Raw genomic sequence first — 18,952 nt, forward strand, 5'->3', positions numbered from 1 at the left:
GCTGTGGGCGGTTGAAACGGGCTGGGTGGGCGTGGCATTTAGTAGTCTTTGAGAATGGCATTTCCGCATGCAATTTTTACATTTACTTGCTTCTCGTTTTGGCCGCAGTTCGTCATTTTCCCTTCATTCATTTAATGCTTTTCCCCTTTTGCCATTTTTTTATGTTAAGCTTCTCTTTTATTTTTGTATCCCTGTGGCTAAGTGTATACAATTTAACGCTTCCTTTTCGCTTGTTTTTTGAAGCTTTTTTTTTTTTTTAACGAGCCTCCCTTCAAGTACTTGACTCTGCCCCACCTGCAACCGCATATATATACACAATTTTCAAGTGTGTGCCACAGACACAGAAAGTTTTTTTGATTAGCTGCAGAGCAGGGTATTTTGTTTTGGAAAAAATCTTAATTAAGGAATTCATTGGCATGTAAACTCTGCAGCGAGCCAAAGGTCAGTTTAATTAGCGTGATAAGAGGGGGAGTTGTTGTGGCAAATATCTGTGGCATGCCATATGTACTGTAATTACGGTTACAAATCTGTTGCATAGAATTTTCATTCTCATTTCCAGCGCTGACGGAATTTTAGCAATGGCACAAAGGTGCAAATGATCGGCAGCCAATGAACTAATGAGTCCTGATGCGAATAATAGCTATGCGTATATATGCACATTATTCTGCGTATTGTTCTTGTGCGGCGTGCAATTTTAATTATGTCTTGTCAACGATATCCAGGCAGTTCGATGCGGAAAAACCGCACATATCGCCACACGGGGGCTCCATATTAATTATTTAGCGCGCATTGAAAGGTACTCTATATATATAGATATATACATATATATATATGCTGACATTCCCAGACTGCCGCCCATGCATTGGCACTTATGCGCATATTTACATATTAATTACGCATTGCACCACGAGCCCAAGTCTGGCATATTCATAATCCATTGATATTGTCGATTTGTTGCATAATGAATATCATAAACATGCTCTAAGCTCTGTCCGTGTGTCTGTGTGTATCTGTGTCTGTGCCACTCCACGCAACCAACGGGCGGCGGCAACAAAGTCATTAGAGCAATTGTCATTAACATGAGCGACGCCAATGAGACAACATCATTATCAACGTCATCGGGCGGCGGTGGCAGTATTGTCAACGATGTTGTCGCCATCATCGATGTCGGACGCATTAAACATGCAGCAGCATTTGACAGAGCCATCAACGTCAGCAGCTAACAGCATTAATGGGCGACCGTTTCGACAGCCACTGGTGCCCTAATACGCCCACACACCACCCACACACACCAGCACACCAGCACACCCACACCCACACCAGCACACCACCCGCCGTCCTAAACAAGGACCCACTCTGATGAGCTTTCATCGCTCATCAGCGAACGAAAGTGGAGGGGAGAGCGGAAAACGGGGAAAGATACGGCTGCCATGCCGCTACTATGGCTTTTAATTATTTTGCAAATTAATTTCCAAATTGGTAATTTTCTTCACATTTACACACACACAGATACACACACACACACGAACACACAGCGCACGTAATGAGTTTTTGTGCCCGGGTTGGGAAGGACTGCAAGTTGGCCTATTGGCCCGATCCAAAATGAGATGTTTAGATGGCACAAAATTGCGAGATAATTAGAAGATTCGTCGGACTGGAAATTGCTTACTTGCCATCACAACGCTACAAAAACTACTCGATATACACACGATTTAAGTGGTAATTAATCAGAATGGAATCAAAGAAGACAGCTTCATGAAGGGTTTACAGATTAACTAAATAAATACATTGCATTACTTATGTGCTCATGTACTAACAAAGGCCCCTAAATATTACATTTCATTTGTAATACCCAAATTCCAATTGAAAGCCTTATTATGCAGCACTTTATACCATTTATTTAAACAAAGCGGGGATTATAGCATGTCAAACATTAAACTCCACAATTAGTTAACCCAATAAAATGTCCATTGAAATTAGGTTAAAGCCACAAGAATGTCCAAAAACTTTGGTGGCATAAATTCGATTCCACTGTGTGCAACATGTGGCATACGAGAGTGCGTAAAGTCTGAGGAGATGGCCCGATTATAGACTTAATGACATGGTAGGCCAGCACTCTAAACTGCTGTTTAACTACAGTCATTAATTACGGCAAAGTTATTTATTGTCATTATCTAATTTCTATTAGCTTTTCCCTGGGCGCCAACTTTTGGGAAGCAGCTGTGGTGCCGGGTCTCTGACCAATTGGTGTTGGCAACAACTTAAGTCAAACTGTGGCCATTAACAGCGACACCAGTAACACCAGCAAAAACAAAAAACAAAGAATGGAAAGGAAAGCGACGATGCCACACGCAACTCTCTTATGTGCGTGCCAACGTGGCGTATGCGTAATTCCCACATGCCTCTTGCAATTATTTCTTTGGCTCTCGGTCGATTTTCTTTTTTCTTTTTTGTTTTTTTGTTTTGGGTTCTTAGCGCGTTTTCACTCGCAGCTGGCACCCATCTAACAACACTCTTCCTTTGGCAATTTCCGCTGTGCCAGCGAGCGAAGGTATTGCATAATAGATTGCCAGACAAAACGGAAGGGAAGAGGAGCTGGTGGCCAGGACTCAGGATCCTTGAACAGAAAAGAAGGAATGCGAGTTGGCTAAGGCACGCATATACTTTTCTGCTTTCTTTTCTCTTCTTTTACTTTCTTTTCTTTTCTTTCCTTTTTGGCTGATTAGTGTTGATTGGTATTTCTCGCTTTGCTGCTCATCAATGCTAATTTCTTGGCGCTACTTCGTCTCATTTCGGTTTGTTTTGTTTCGGCCAGTTTCAAAGTTGTTTCGCATCGATTTCCTCTTCCAATTGAAAATTAAGCGCAAGTGCAAAAGATTGATTGGCGCCACATTTGCGTGGATCTATTAATGAAGTGCACACAGGACTCCGGAGCAATCAATTGCCCCATCCGTGGAGCAATTAATTCAGTTAGCTGGCAGCGATGGGGCGGTGATGGGGAAATATCAAATAAAATAATTTCTGGCCATTTTTCTGCCACGTCAACACTTATGCCTCGTTACGCACGGTTGCAGCCAAGACAATTTTTCTGACCGCTGATGATAGTGGTCAAGTGGAGTGGGTAACTCAAAACTAGAGCTTAAATTAAGGGAAAAAGCGTAAAATCAACAGCATAGCCAGCCATAGAAACAAAAGTAACAAAAGCGAAAAACGCAAACATCAACATTTTGGACAAATAACGGCATGGCCAAAAAAACATTTACGGCTGCACACGTACACATATATACATATATCGGGAAATGTGTGTGGAAATGGTTGGATATGGTTGGAAATGGGTGAAAATGTTAGACAGGCGCGGTGGTGTGAGTGGAAAATATGACAACACATATGCACTGCTGACAGTCATTTTAATGGAATATGCGGCAAAGCACCGCCAGCGTTAACTAATCCAGCCAAATAGGAGCAAATAAATACTAGACTTGCAAATAGAAATGCCACAGATAGCTGGCTACTCCTCCCTCCATCCCCCCATCACCCCATCCCCACACCATTCATTCTCATCTTGTTTTTACGTTTGCCTCTATTTGTTTTAATATTTGCGCCTTTGTGGCAACTAGAGATTGGATTTCGGTATGTGCGTCATGGCATCGAGCACCTGCTGCTCGTGGTGCTTTTGGAATTTGCTGCTGCCCGTATTCCCTGTTAATTCGTGCGTTCTGTCCTTGCTTATCTGCCGACTACGGCCCGTATCCGGCCGTATCCTGCCCTATCCTGGCCGTATCCTGGCCGTACTCTGGCATATCCTGTCTACGAGCTGTCAGCTCGGCGACAGCCCGGCGCTGCAGTGACTCGCGCCCTCAATTCATTTACAAAACACGCACGGTCCTCCTCTGTCTGTGTAGTTGTGTCGTCCCTATACACACACACACTCCACTCATGAGTCCTTTTTCGGGATGTGTGTTTGCAGAGGATTCGGGACTCGCACTTGACACACAAAACATGTTGTCGTCGGCTGGCTGGCCAAAAAATATGTTGCAAACAAATAGGTACAAACAATACGGATCCGTTGCCGAATCGAAGATGAATTTCATGCCAGACGCCAGTTGGCTAAAAATCTGATGGGAAATCAATAAGCGACGGTGGGGCACGTCGATCTGGTTTTCAATTTCAACAGGAATTACGCTTAATTGACGCTCAAGTGACAGCCGCACGAAGTGCCAGTGGAAGTGCTCTTGCCGCAAATCGTCTTAACTTTTGCCCCTCCCCAAATGGTGAACTTACCTCGTCTGCCCCGCAACGAAAACACTCGACCACAAAACTCAACCTCGACCTGGGGCAACCTGAGAGTCACGGGTGAAACGCAATCACGCACACACACACACACTCACCTGGACACACACACATTTGCCAGTAGTTGGCAGCAGTTGGAAACTCGTGCTCGCCTCGATTGACCAAGTTTTCAATTATTTACAGGTAATTTGGTTCAAAGACACCATGCAATTGGATACCACGGAGCGGCACATCATGGAGACGCGCGGATCCAGGCACACGCTGATTATACGCAAAGTGCATCCGCAGGACTTTGGCAACTACTCCTGTGTGGCGGAAAATCAGCTGGGAAAGGCACGCAAGACCCTCCAGTTGAGCGGAAAACCGAACGTGGCCGTTTTTAATTCACCGCCAATCAGTCAGTACAAGGACAGGTAAGATTTCGATTGCAAGTGGCCATGGGTGGATGGGTTTTTGGAATGGAAGTTTGGAGAATGGCCACGTGCCAAGTTGGACAATGCCATTCACTTGGTTGCCCAAGTGGGTGGGCTAATTACGTGTGCAGGGCCACGAGTTTGTAATTGAGTATAAAATGCAAAATCCGTTGAAAATGTTAGGTGCTCCTGTTAGGTGATTGGACATTAGATACTGCCCCTAGTTGTGGCTGCTCATGACGATCATGATGATGATGATGATGATGATGATGATGCACTGAGTAACTTTATTAGATTAATTTCGTTGACTGACATGGCAACCGAATTACGGACAGATGGACGGACAACTCACTGGGCCGCCAGTGCGCATACGTAAACGTAACGTATGAAACTTTTAATTGGATTAGCTGTCATCAAACCCACGCACACGCACACACACATACATAAGGGGCAAAGGCAGACAAAGGCGAATGGATGAGGATGTGGGAAAGTGCGGGGAAAGTGCGAGGAAAGTCAGCCAAGCGACAAACAAGCTCACATCTCATGTCACACCACTCGAACGAAATGGCAGAAGAAATAGACACAGATAGACCGACAGCTAGATAGCTTTACAGCTTGCTTTTTTTTCACAAAAAGATGTCGGCCAGACTAACTACACCTTTCAATAATTCAACTCAAATGAAATCCAATAATCTGCTGGAAAAACGTTAAAAGCGGTCAAAAAAAAAAGACGAGCAGCCATATTGCGCATACGCCCCGTTAACGCAACTTTGCAAAAAGGCAACTAAGCGAACATTTTGGCCATGTCAACTTTGGCGCTGATTTCATTTCGTTTCATTTGGTTTGATTCCCTGCCGCCGGAAACTGCTGCCAGCAATTAAGCTACCAAAAAGCCCGAAACGAGCATACAAAGTACGCAAAACCAACTTTTACTCCTATTTTTTTTTTGAGGGGGAGGGGGTTTTTGGCCGTCTGGCGCCAGTCGCCGGCTCTTCAATTGTTAATAATCATTTTTATTGCTTGCGTTAGTTTTATGCTATATGCGAAAAGTTTCCTGATTGGCGTTTTATGTTTTTATTGTGCTTGGGACTTGGAAGTTATTAGTTCGCATGGCCCAATAATCATACAGAATACATTCGAAAGCAAAACAAATGATGGGCCGTGCCGACACAAACAGGATGCCAAAAAGGACGAAAGTCCCTCTATGGCATCAGCATCCCAATGCTGATTAACATTCAAATTGTGTGCCTGCCGACTTTATCGCAAAGCAATGAACTTGCGACATCCCAGGACGAAGTGGGGCATCCGTAATTAGTTGTTTACTTGAGCAGCTCCAGTGGAGTGTGGCCATAAATAACTTTGTCCATCGTCTGCCGGCTAATGAGCTGCTACGACTTTAAAGCACAGCCAACTAGGAGTTGGTTAAACCTTAAAGCCAAACGGGTAGGGCAATGGCCAAAAATGCAGTTTCACCCAACCGCTTCACTTGGCTTCCTAATCGCGGCACAATGCACCCAGCTGGGGGAGTCGTGGTCGGTCATATAACTTCATTTACACTTGAGCTGAGAATGTGGCAGGACTGTTGGCTTTTCGGTTGAATGGACGCATTGTGCGAGCAGTTTCAGTTACCCAGCAGCCAAGCACCCAGTTGCAAGATGCCAGCTCCGAGATGCGAGATGCGGGGCAGCTGGGCAAACAAGGACCCAATAACAAAGGCGAAGGCGAGGGCGCGGGCATTATGTTAAGATTGCAGCAACAGCAAACGACGGACGGCGAACCTGGAACCTCGAATCCCGAGCTCCTTGCCCCATCATATACCTTACTCCCGATGCCCGGACAACAAAGCTGCTGGCTGGCTGGCTCATACGCAGTATTTTAACCCAGCCATTGTCGTCAGCCATTGATTACGTTGTTGTTGTCACTCTGGGGGTCCCTATACCCCAATCCCTATTCCCCATTCCTCACCCTGCACCCGATTGCATCCAGCCAGCATCTTGGTAGCTTCAGCCATTTTCGCTGCTGACGTGACTGCCGTCTGCCTTCTGCGTGTTGCCCTTAACTGCACTGGCTGCAGCTCTCAATGGAGAATTTAACAATTACATATTGATTGCCAGCGCCTCGGAATAAATCCCCCGCCAACTGTTGCACGCGAAAAACTTTGCGATAACCAAGCCACTCACTCACTCACTCACTCACCCACTTACTCACCCACTCAGTCAGTGACTCACTCCGCGCTGCAACTTCATCCTCCATTTTCAGATACAACATCTCCTGGGCCGTCGACTCGCACTCTCCCATCGAGGAGTACAAGCTGTCCTTCCGCAAGTTGCCGCAAGGACACGAGGTCGTTGGCAATGCCATCGACTCGCCCTCATCCTCCTCATCGATGTCCTCCTCCTCCTCGTCGTCGTCCCAGATGTACGGCTCTGGGCTACATGCGCATCGGATTGGCAGCAACATGGGCGGACTGTCCGGATTGTCCGGACTGTCTGGCAGCGGCAGCTACTCCGGCTACGGCAACGTGATGCACTGGGGCCACAACGATTGGCGCAACGTCGTCCTGCCGGCAGTGCCCGTTTCGCACCACTACGCCCAGGGCATGAGCTACATGGTACGCGGCCTGGATCCCGATCAGCATTACGAGGCCACCGTGCAGTCCAGGTGAGTGTCCGGATGGTGTCAGATTATAGGAGCAAAACTCCACGGCGTTCTGCAGGGAGTTTAAAGCCGCACTGTGGTTCAATTAGTGCCGAGATTAAGTGGGGCTGCATGGCATATCACACTGTTCTATGGCTTAGATGAAAGGAATCAAGAGATGTGCAGTACAATGCGCTTGGAGCCCACTGTGCGTTGCGGATGAGCCAAACTGGCTAATTTGCGCACTCGAAATATTATTTATGGTCGCATTACGGGGGAGCTGCCATCATTAGCACTCATTTGCATATTAATACCGGTAATGTTACTGAGCTCCATGATTAATACAGCAAACTGCTCTCCCATTCTGCCATTTCAGGAATCGATACGGCTGGAGCGATTTGACCAACAGCTTCGTCTTCTCCACATCATCAAATGGTAAGTACCAATACTGCCAACTGCAATAACTCGCTTTCTGTAGCTTTAGCAAACACAATAGAGCGCATCCCTTTAACTTTCCGTGTGGCAATCATGCAAATACCATTACACAAAATTACAGAAAAATTCATGTAGCATTTGATTGGCGTTGAATATGTTGAATTCCCTTAGGGTATTACTACCTCGGCTAGCCGTGGGTCAATTGAATAACATTTGCTTGTGTGCTTTGCATTTCTGTTGCTGGCTGTATGCATAATAATTTGGTATTATGCGCTGCTTTCGCCGATAATCCACAAAAATCACAATGAAGCTGCAGCACGCAAACAGTTAAGGCAAGCCATAAAAATAGCAAAGAATAAAATTCTCCAATCGCTTTTGTATCGCAGCCCCGAGGAGAAAACATGTTCAAGCTGTCATAACTTAATGCAGTTAAATTTATTGCTGAAGCGGGCCAGTGAAGCGTGAAGTGAACACGTCGCTTTCTCGTTTGTTTTCGCAGCGAGCGGAGAGTTTCCGCAATCATTTCACACCCAGACACTCAGACACTCAGACAACTCAGACCACCTTGCACATGCACAGCATGTCTGTTATCACACACGGTCCTAGTGCACTCACGAATAGAAATCGCAGCTTAATGAGTTCTTTGAGTAGTGATCATCCGCGCTTCTCATTTAAGTAACCATAAACCACACCAAAGGAATATCATTAAGTAATATATACAAAAAAAGATTAATTTGGCGAGGCACAGAAATATTAAATTAATATGTATTTAAACCTCTACAATGTGCAGAACAAATATTTCTATAGAAATCAATAGTTAAACTTCAGCAAAACGTTGATATGGTTTTTGATCTCAAAATGGCCAAAGTTCGGAATATTTGAATGGCTTTTTTACAATAACTAAGCCAAAAATGGTCATAACACTAAATTAATAACTGTTTTGTATAGCTAATTACCAATACTAACGTTCCCTATCCTTTTTTGGTGGATTTGGGAAAATTTAATTTTTCGATGAATTTTCACTTTTTTGTAAGGGGTAACATCATCAAAATTTGCAAAAAATCCAAAAAAATTAACATTGTCAATTTTAGTTACAAGTCGTTAGGAAATGAAGTTAGGAGTTCAAAAAGGCATAACATTTCATATTTGGACACTTATTTTCAATTTTATGGCTAAAAAACTGATCCATTTTAGAGGAAAAATCAGAAAAAGGTTTTATAGGTAAAAATGAATCGATTTTTATCAATATTTTTAGCATAACTAGACCAAAAATAATCTTAAACCTTAAAAAATTACTGATTTTTACAGCTAATGACCCATACTAACGTTCCCAATACTTATTTGGTGGATTTGGGAAAATTTAATTTTTCGTTGAATTTTCACTTTTTTGTAAGGGGTAACATCATCAAAATTTGCAAAAAATCCAAAAAATTTAACATTGCCAAATTTGGTTACAAATCGTTAGATAATTAAATTACGAGTTCAAAAAGGCATAACAATCCATTTTTGGACAATTATTTTCCATTTTATGGGTCAAAAACTGATTATTTTTACACGAAAATTCCAAAAAATCGACTTTTAGCAAAAATTAGATATTTCCAAGGCATTTTATCTTAAGTGTTTGAATTGAGATGAAGTTCTTTGCTTTCGATGTCAATAATTGGCAGAAGCCAAAGGATCTTTAGTAAATAAAGTGCAAACATCGTTGCGCATCAAGTATACGCCACGTTGGCAGTTACTTTGACTGCCAGTTGATAAATTTGCGGTTGAGAAAATCTCCATGTGTGTGCATAACTAATTGATGGCGCACAGTCTTGACGCTGCATAATGAGGGTGAAAAATCAAATAGGTGAACAAGGCGGCGCTAATTGGATGGTTGGTGAGACCGGAAGTCCTGGCGAGTTCCTTGAAAGTCACCTTCGTGAGGGCGATAAATAAACAAAGATGCACTGCGTCGATGGCTGCCCGACCAGGTGGATAGATCTAAATGCACACTCGAAATCCATTTATATGCAAAACTATTGTTGCGTTGCATACGGAATTCGGGCAGCTGGAAAAGCGTGAGAGAGAGAGAGAGAGAGAGAGAGGGAGGAAAAACGGCTGGGAAAAGTGGAGAAAACGTAGGACTGCCAGCGTGAAATGTGGCGCGCACAGAAAAGCGATTTTCCATGCAAATGACGCACATTTGGCGGCGCCGGCTCCAGATCCGCTGTCTTTTGCCATCTTTTGGCTGCCATGCCACTGCCACTGCCACTGCCACTGCCACAGCCATGCGAAATGCATGCAAATGCAAATAGTGCACGGTTCAGTGCCGTTGCGGCTGTTGCAGTTACGCTGATGGGTCTTCTGTGCCCCGTTCTTGGGGCAAACAAACGCATAAATATGCAGTGGCAACAGACAGCCACAACAGCAATAAGAACAATAACAAAAGAAATATGCAATAAACACGCACATGGTGAGTGAAATATTTCGCACTGCCAGCCGGAAAAGCCGGCAGGGACAAAGCGAAGCGGTGAAAATTTAATAAAGCAAAACGTGAATGCGGCACACACGCACAAACTGCACAAAAGGAAAAAGGGCTTTCCCTTCGCCAGCCATTCAATGCCGCGAAATGGCAAAATGGCGAAATGGTATCGATGTCGCCTGCCGGCAAGACGTGTTGCTTTTGACAATCCTCGTCCTGGTCCTCATCCTGGTCCTCGTCCTGGTCCTGGCACACATGCATCCGCATAAGATGCTGGCATACGCGAAGGTCCCTGCGCCTCCAACTTCATTACGCGCCATTGAAATGCCATTGCATAGCGCGCCATCGATGCGAATGGAAACTTCGTTGGCGGCAATTTATGGCTGCGCTTTGTGCTAATGGAAATGACTTCATTATATTTTCGAAACGTAAACAATTTACGCAATTAGTGACCGAGCATGCGATGCAATAATAACCGCAGCAGCCACACCACCACCACCACCTCCACTTCCATGTCCTTCAGCGTGGTGCAATCGAGCAAAGCGGCAACTAATGAGCCCGGAGTGTCATAACAACAATCCTCGCACAATAACCGTAACACTAAAGGACGAGAATTGTCCTAGACTGCCATACTCTATGTACACACATACACTGGCACAAGTTGAGAGAAGGGCAGACAGCAGGCAGTCACAGAAATATCAGCAGTTCATTTACCTGTGCACCTCGCCACGTAAACGTGTCCTGGAAATAGAGCAAGGTGGCTCCGCAGGACTCCTGCTCCATCCTGGCCACTGAGGGTAAGAAAATGCCAATTGAGCGCTGACTGCAGTTCACATTTGGACTCCATTTAAGAACCTTGGATCCGCAATATGACGCGCTTCCACAGGTAAACACATTCCAGCTGCCAATGACGTTTGCTGAAACAATAGCACTTTGTACAGTAAAGCCAATGGGAAGTTCAACAAGTAAGAGTTCGAATACAAAGTGCTTTCTTTTGTGGTTAGACTACTAATAATAACTTGGAGTTAATATAAAGTTATCAGCTTATGGGAAGCTTTATGAATATACATTATTTTACTAGCAACTCAAAGAAATTATATTTTAATGGCAGATGTGAGCCAAGATCTTTATCCGTACACTGAAAGCTATCATTACAGCTTAGAAAGACAATTTATGCGGCACATAATGGGTCAGCTTAAGGAGCCCCAAAGGGCATATCAACTTCGATTTTCCTCAGCCATATTATCCACATTGCGAATGGGCTCCAAGTGCATTTAATTTTTACGATACTTCGTCTGCCATCGCGACCCATTGTGTCGCTGATATTATCCTTGTTGCCATTGTTTTTGTGTGTGTTTGTGTTGCCATTGTCAAAGCTCCAATGCGTGGATGGAAGTTGGAGGAGGATGGGATGGGATGGGATAGTAGAATAGACTCCCCGCCAGGTATGCAGCCATTTACATCATGGAGTTCAGTTATAGTAACGACAGTGGAGCACGCGGCGCAGGGCACAAGGGTCAGGGGGTCACGTGGAGCTAGCGAGCAGCGCATAGAGATATAAAAAATAATGCATTTTGTGCACGCGAAAAAATACTCGACATAAAGCAAAAAAGAAGTTAAATAAAATTACAGCATAAAGTAAGAAGGCAGCGATGGTGTGTGAATGCGGATGTTTGTGCGCGAAAAGTGGGCATTGGGCGGACGTTTGCCAGTGAGGAATATCAGAAAAATGAAAGACTCGTTGAAAGTTGCGTAAAACTTGCTGAAACTGCCAACTGAGGAGCTGCTGCAATAACAGCAATAGCAAAACGCAACAGCAACAGCAGCAACTCCAGCAGCAACAACAGCAGCAGCAGCAACACCAGCAACAAGGCATTCAAACGATGACAAAGTGGACCCTTACTGCATGTCCTTTAGAATGCGAATGCGTCGGGGCGACGTCGCCGCTCCTGGCACTGAGCGTCTGCTCAAAAACTTTCAATTTACTCGTCCTAGTCGACGATGGCGGCCATCGTGTCCTCCGGCACCAGACCCACCACCACCCCCCCCTTTCGCTTTCGCCAGGACCCTTCCCTGTGCGTTTGAAGCTTTTGTGCTGCCGCTGGGAATACTTTAGTCGAGGCCCCGCTGAACAACTGCAGCAGCGTCATCGCTTTTTGCGTTTCATTCTTTTTTTCCTGTTTTTCCTTCTTTTTTTTTTTGTTGATTTTTTTTGTTTGCCTTCCATGTAAGTTGGAAAGTTTGCCAAGGCACACACATATAGAGAAGAGAATCGGGGAAGGGACAAAAAAAATGCGAGAAAAGCTGTGGAGAAAATGAGGCAAGAGCCGGCCGAAGTTTTGTAGTGGCAGCATAACAAGCACACACAGGCAAAAATAGTAAAAATAGCACCGCGCTGCTCTCAGTTGCAGTTGCAACTTGCACGATGTGTAATGCGAATTCTCCACGTGAATGTTATGTTTATGTAAAGTGCAGGTCCCACAATGCCAGCCCAACACCATGCAGCTCCAGTTCTTGGAGGAGCCGCAGACAAACAGGAGGACATTCGGGGGTACAAACAACTGAGACACTGAGACACAGAGACACTGTTGCTAAAGTTCCCGGCCACAAACGCTGAGTGCTTGCATACAAAGGAATGTGAAACTGCATTATACTGCTATGGCAGCATAAGTATTTCGCTGGAGTTGAGCTTTAATCTGGACTTTAAGGGCCACGGGACCACTCTAAGCCCTGGAATAAAACAAACCAGATATAATGGAGAGCCAAATCCGTGTGGTCAGCCGGCGACAAACGAGCCACTGGTCCACTGGTTCACTGGTTCGCTGGTGGAGCATTGTTGAAATCTGGCTGCCAAACTTGAAAATCCGCGGTGAGGCAGCCGCTGCTGCGTTTTGCGAATCTCTAATAAACTAGCAGCACAGCCCCAGGCTTGGGCTATGCCACCACGACCATCGTGTCACCTGTGCGAAAAATCGGATTTGCCTGCTGTACTTACGGGCAGCGGCAACAAAAAAGTGCCAGGACATCACAACAACGTCCTTACACAGAGAGAAATATGCATTGATGAATATAATCAAATTCGAACGCACATAGAAGCGGTTATGAAACTTATTTCAATGCCAACACAAGTCAAAGGAACTCAACTAGGTTATGTGTAATGAAATTCTTTCCTACTCAACTAGACTCCAAACCTATTTCCATTTGACATCTAGCACCTGATTTATCGCTGTGTAAGGGGAGACCAGCAAATCCGCGTCCGTCCATGTCGATTGCATTCGGTCATTTGTATTTGTTGCCGCACCGCAATGCTATAACGTGAAAAGCGCGTGTAGGATGTGGGCGATGTGCCGCATGGCCAGGATGTGAAGGATGTGGGGGATGTGGCGGGGATGTGGCGGGGTACGAAACCGGACAGGTGCCGAAAACCGTACCCGGAGCGGACCCACTCGCCACTGCGGCGACATCGATGGCTGCGCGCTTATTTAGCTGCGCAAACGAGAAATCACAAGTGACGTTACGGTTTTGTGCCGCCAACCGCAAGCAATAAAAGTCGTCACGACAGCAGGGCACTGCGATGGCAATTGGGAAATGGTCAGGGGGCATTGGTTGGGGGGCATTAGCCAGTCGGCCACATGGCCACGAGTCCAGCTGCTGCTGCTGCTGTTGCTGCAGCATCCTCCAAACGAGCATACTGCCATCCTGCGATGCCGCATCCTTTTCGCCATCACGGGTACGTGGCCGCGTCTGTTTTCATTACAAAATTGCCGGCGTTAGCTGGCACCGCAATTGACAATTTGCTTTTATTTTATGTTGACAGTTGGGGAATTTATATGGTAATGCCGAGGGAGTATAGCAATGCCGTGTGCATTGCCCGTCGGCCATTTTTCTTAGTCGCTTTACCGCCAACAGTCAACAGCCAATGGCCAACGACTAAATGGCCAAATGAATAGAGACATACGAGTACGAAAGCGATTTGGCAACATTTGATGCACAGACAAAAGAAACTCTCAACTTGCATGGCAATTTGGTACCAATCTAAGGAGATTTGTATATAAACTACATTCAGTTCATATTGCATGGCTATATTAAAATGGCTTTTGCAAAGTATGATGTTCATATTTTCATGATCCTTGTACGACATGCTCAAGACAGCTTCGTTTTAACTGCATGGCCAATTGTGCGAAGGAGTTCGAAAATGAAAGTTGTCATGTTGCGAGGCGTTGGCAACCTAGATGCCTTGATAGATAAGCTGTCCCGGTTGCTGGCCAAACACGTGTGCAACATGCAACCTACATTGATACCACGTCCGGCACTTGCCACCGCCACGCTGCCCCATTCCCCGCCAGAAAGCAGCTTCCAACCGAAGGCGAGTCCTATGTTGGCTGTCTATTAAAAGTGTCAGCAATCACTGGGGGTGTTTTTGGGGCGGCATCCTTTCTTGTTGCCTGAGGGGGATGGGGGGGATGAGGGGGGGTTGCATTCAAGAGATGTGTGTGTGCTTTAGATATGTCGCTGCCGACTGGCTGGCAGGCCATCAAATATTTATAAGATTTATTCGCCCGCAACTTGTGACAGTGCGGCTATCGACAGCGGCAGATAAAGAAGTCGATGTCCCTGGCAGCCAGGACATTTCATTAAAATCGATGTGCGAACGGATGATACAACTATATATGTATATACTTATATGTATGTATTTATGTGCAGCTGATCCTGGTCCGTAGGTCGCCTCATTTACGGGTGTTTACCGAGTCAGATACGCCCTTTGAAGCCCGACTTCAGTGGCCAAATGCTCATTTGTCATTATTGACACATGCAGCACGTTGCCATTTTAATTGGCGGCCTTAACGAAATGATCTGGCTGCCGCGTTTCCGAGTATCCGGGTATCTGAGTATCCAAGCATCCGTGGAATGCCTGGACTGACCATCCTCGCCATCCTGCGCTGGACACCCACCCACTTGGACACCACCTACTTGCCTGCTGTAGCAGCTCACTTGATTGGCCATCTGCATCCGCAGTCGCAGTCGCAATCGCAGTCGTTGGCGCAAAAGTAAATCCGCCTGATTGCAGATTGCATTTTAAGCGTTAATGATTTATTTGATTTAAATATGGGCAGGATGTGTGTTTTTGGGAGGGGCACTCAGTGCAAACATTGCAAAAACAGCCAGCACCGTAGGCCCCTGCAATCATTCCTATCGCACTATCCCCTACTTTCAACTATCCTAACTTTCAACGACTGCTACACGTACTTATTGCAGATGGACCTGTCGATCTGTCAACCTTTTTGAATCACGGTCTGTCAGGTTAGTCTCGCTCTAGCTCTATCTCTGTCTTCCATCCAACTCTTTCTCTTTCCAACTCTCATTCTCTATCTCTCTATCTCTCTTTCTTAATCTGTATGTCTGCCTCACTCTCTCTCTCTCTCTCTATATATAACTCTTTGCATGTTTCTATCTGCATGATATTTATTTTTTAATACCTTGTGCACACACAGCTCAGTATTTGCGCTAAGCCATACGGAATAACTGAAATATAGCAATTTAATAATAAGAAAATAAAATCGGAAATAAACCAAATACCGTATACCATATACCGTATACTATATATTTGAATGCGTTTGTCCGGACAGTTTACCAACTATTTGGCGTGCCATTTCCGTTGCCATTTCAATGCTCGATCAAAAACAGAAAACTACGTAGGCGAGCGAGTCGAAAACAAGTTTTAATGTATGCCATTCAAAGTCCGTTTAGATGGTGTCCAGGTGTGCATGTGTGCGTGTTTGTCCTGGCGAGGTGTATTTCATATATATATATATACATACATCCATATATCTATATATCCATATATCCGCATATCCATAGCCATTGAGTACATTTCAATCTGTTGACTTGCATGCCCGACCAATTTGTTTTACGACCATATATAGAGCAATGAATATGGAAATACACACATTCGTGTGCGATATTGCGATATGGATTTCTATGTACCATTTCTTTTCGATGCCTTTCCGAGTGGATTAATAAAAGCGAATTGCAATTCATCTTTATTGCAGATAACGAGATGAGAGATCTGAGCGTCACCTTCTACGGCAGCAGCGCCATCAACCGACAGAAACTGGGCCTTCTGGCCCTGAGTTCCGCCACTTTGGCTCTGAGCCTGCTCGTGGCCTAATTGCTTTCCAATTCTAATTCGACCTGAGTTACGAATTTTCACCGCCAATAGCACAGTAAAGCGAATCGATTGACATTGATCTGGGACAGCCGAAAGGAGATTGGATACCCAAGGATACCGAAGGATACCCAAGGATATCGCTGTCCTGCACAACACTCTAGTCGTTTATGATAGCCTAAGCGATGATCCACATAGGCATAAGCATTTCTCATTGTTCGATTCGAATTTCTCAAGCAAGTTTTAGTGAATTAATCAAGAAACGCAAAACGGAACCATACATTATACATGTAACAATCAATGTAAAAGAGCATGCAACTGTTCAAACTAGGACCCATAAAGCCCATACATTCACACTACACCCACATTTGCCGACCATTCCAGCACTCAAAAATAAGGAAATAAGAAAAGAAAAAAAAGAACCCACTGTACATAGATTTTATTGCATACTCCTAGGTATAAACTGCACCAAAGAAGGAAAAAGTCACTCGACGAGCGAAGAAACACATTTAAACTATAACTAGTAACGTAACGTACTCGAGTTTAAAGAGATGCTGGCCATAGTAGCTGGCGTGTGGAGTGGAGTACTTTGTAGCATTATGCGGATAGTTGATTTAATTAATACATAAATGCATAAACTAGTTATCGGATATGGCACTGCCACTGCACGCCACACCACATGCATTTTAGTCAAATTCAGAATTCAGAACTCTAAATAATTTGCAGCATTCGATTTGAGACGCAGTGCATTTGAATGGCTTACAGCAGTCAGCAGTCAGAGTTTTCTAGCTTTTTGCAATTTGTATGTATGTACCGCTAAGTAGCTTAATTGACCGCATAAATGCAATTAAATTAGTCAACAGACCTATTGATTTGGTATGTAAATTAATCTACACACAAAAATGGCAGCGCATAGAAGCTTCCACATGGCTATTGGATTACAATTAGTGCGTAAGTGTAAATAAATATGATTGATTGGGTGAAGCAGTGCTATAGCTAAATAATAAAGTGTATCGCAAACAGTAATAATTATAAAAATATATATAAATTAACTCCCGAACTTGCCGGGCTTAATCTCGTACACCGAACAGTGGGTGTGGCCAAGGTTGTTTTATGTAAATATAGTGCACCGCAGTCATTCGAAATCTCATGATATACATGTACTTACAGTTCGATACTCGATACTCGTATTGTTGCTTCAGAACGCAAATGGCACCTTTCTCGTTTGGTTCTCCGGCACCCTTGAATTATCCATTTTGGCAATCGAAAACCAAAGACCAGAAAACAGAAGAACAGAAGAACAGAAGACCAGGCAGAAATCACAGCTTAGATGCAGTCATCTAAGTCGAATGAGTCACGTATGAGCTAGAAGTTAAGTGAATATTGTAATGAGATTAACGACAATGATGACGCCTACATATAAATAAATGTATAGGAAAGTAAAATTTAAATTAATTATAAAACTCAGCCACATACAAGATACGCATTCAGCTTTTCTAGCATTAAATGAGGTGGTTAAATAACCGAATACAAACAAAACGAAAAAAAAAAAACTTAGCATAGAGCCATATGTGTAATTAATACTGCTGTCGAACGATTGGCCACACAAAGCGAAAAGTGAATTACAGTGAAATATAATTTGTGTTAATGTGAATGTAAATGGATGTGCAACAAGCGATACAATTAATATAACAAAACGCCACAGATAAACGTTAAATCCCCAAACTTCTCCCCACTTATAAACTTCCCAATTCCCCCAACCGATTCCCACTCAAAAGTTGCTTTGGTCCGGCGACTGGAGCCCATCGATAAGTTAGCTAAATGATGATGATGATGATGATGATTAGAAGGAGGATGATGAAGTCGGTACTCAGTATATATATACACCTGATATAGCGATCGAGCCGTTACTTGTATGTGTAATTTACAGCTTAGTTATAGTTATCTGATTTTGTTAAATGCAACAAGAAATACCAAATCTACTTTAAAGTAATTATAATGCTAACCCCACACCAGAACATTTTCGGTATTGAATGTATATGTGACTAGAAACCGTATGTGTATGTATATTTGATTATTTTGTAAAATTTTTCAAAAACTATAAATAAAGTCTATATTACCATATAAATGTACACCCGAGGCTTCAACCTTTTCTGTGTTTTCTCATAATTTATGCTGCCCCCCCTTACCTATTCAGAATGTATTTTTCCACTTGTGCCGCTGCAAAGTGGATTGCCCTCCGCAGAACGATGATGCTCATCAAGCACCCTTTACTTGCCTCCTTGGAGACGTTGCAGAATAAACACAGATGCAGTTGCAGTTACAGCTGCAAACGCAGTTTCTGAATCAGATTCAGATGGAGAGATGCAAGGATGCCAGGTTGCAAGGATGCAAGGATGCAGCTGGCGGGGAGCTCGTTGCGTAAATGCAAACTTGGTTTATTTTATTTACTCCATCCAGTTGTCATAGCCCAATGCAGCCGGCTCACCTTTTGTATGTTGCTCCGTGATGGCTGTGTAGACATTTAAGTGAGCCGGCAGAGATGAC

At 44.2% G+C, this 18,952-nt stretch overlaps 1 protein-coding gene across 3 annotated transcripts in view; it reads left to right on the forward strand.

The window, feature by feature from the left end:
- The window catches only part of LOC6538227 (leucine-rich repeats and immunoglobulin-like domains protein 1), a 127,334-nt gene extending 108,797 nt beyond the window's left edge, over positions 1–18,537 (forward strand). Inside the window, exons 9-13 of one of the 3 annotated variants that reach the window (XM_015193219.2) lie at positions 4,474–4,703; positions 6,963–7,364; positions 7,717–7,775; positions 15,496–15,540; positions 16,290–18,537. In XM_015193219.2, coding sequence (XP_015048705.1) covers positions 4,474–4,703; positions 6,963–7,364; positions 7,717–7,775; positions 15,496–15,540; positions 16,290–16,408 — 855 coding nt within the window. In that variant the 3' untranslated portion in view covers positions 16,409–18,537. Of the gene's footprint in view, positions 1–4,473; positions 4,704–6,962; positions 7,365–7,716; positions 7,776–15,495; positions 15,541–15,731; positions 15,764–16,289 lie in introns of those variants that run through there. The other 2 variants (XM_039375142.1, XM_015193220.2) reach the window with 2 other exon arrangements.
- The last annotated feature ends 415 nt before the right edge of the window (positions 18,538–18,952 follow it).

The sequence above is a fragment of the Drosophila yakuba genome, chromosome 3R (genome assembly GCF_016746365.2).
Source record: "Drosophila yakuba strain Tai18E2 chromosome 3R, Prin_Dyak_Tai18E2_2.1, whole genome shotgun sequence".
Classification (NCBI taxonomy): Eukaryota; Metazoa; Arthropoda; class Insecta; order Diptera; family Drosophilidae; genus Drosophila; species Drosophila yakuba.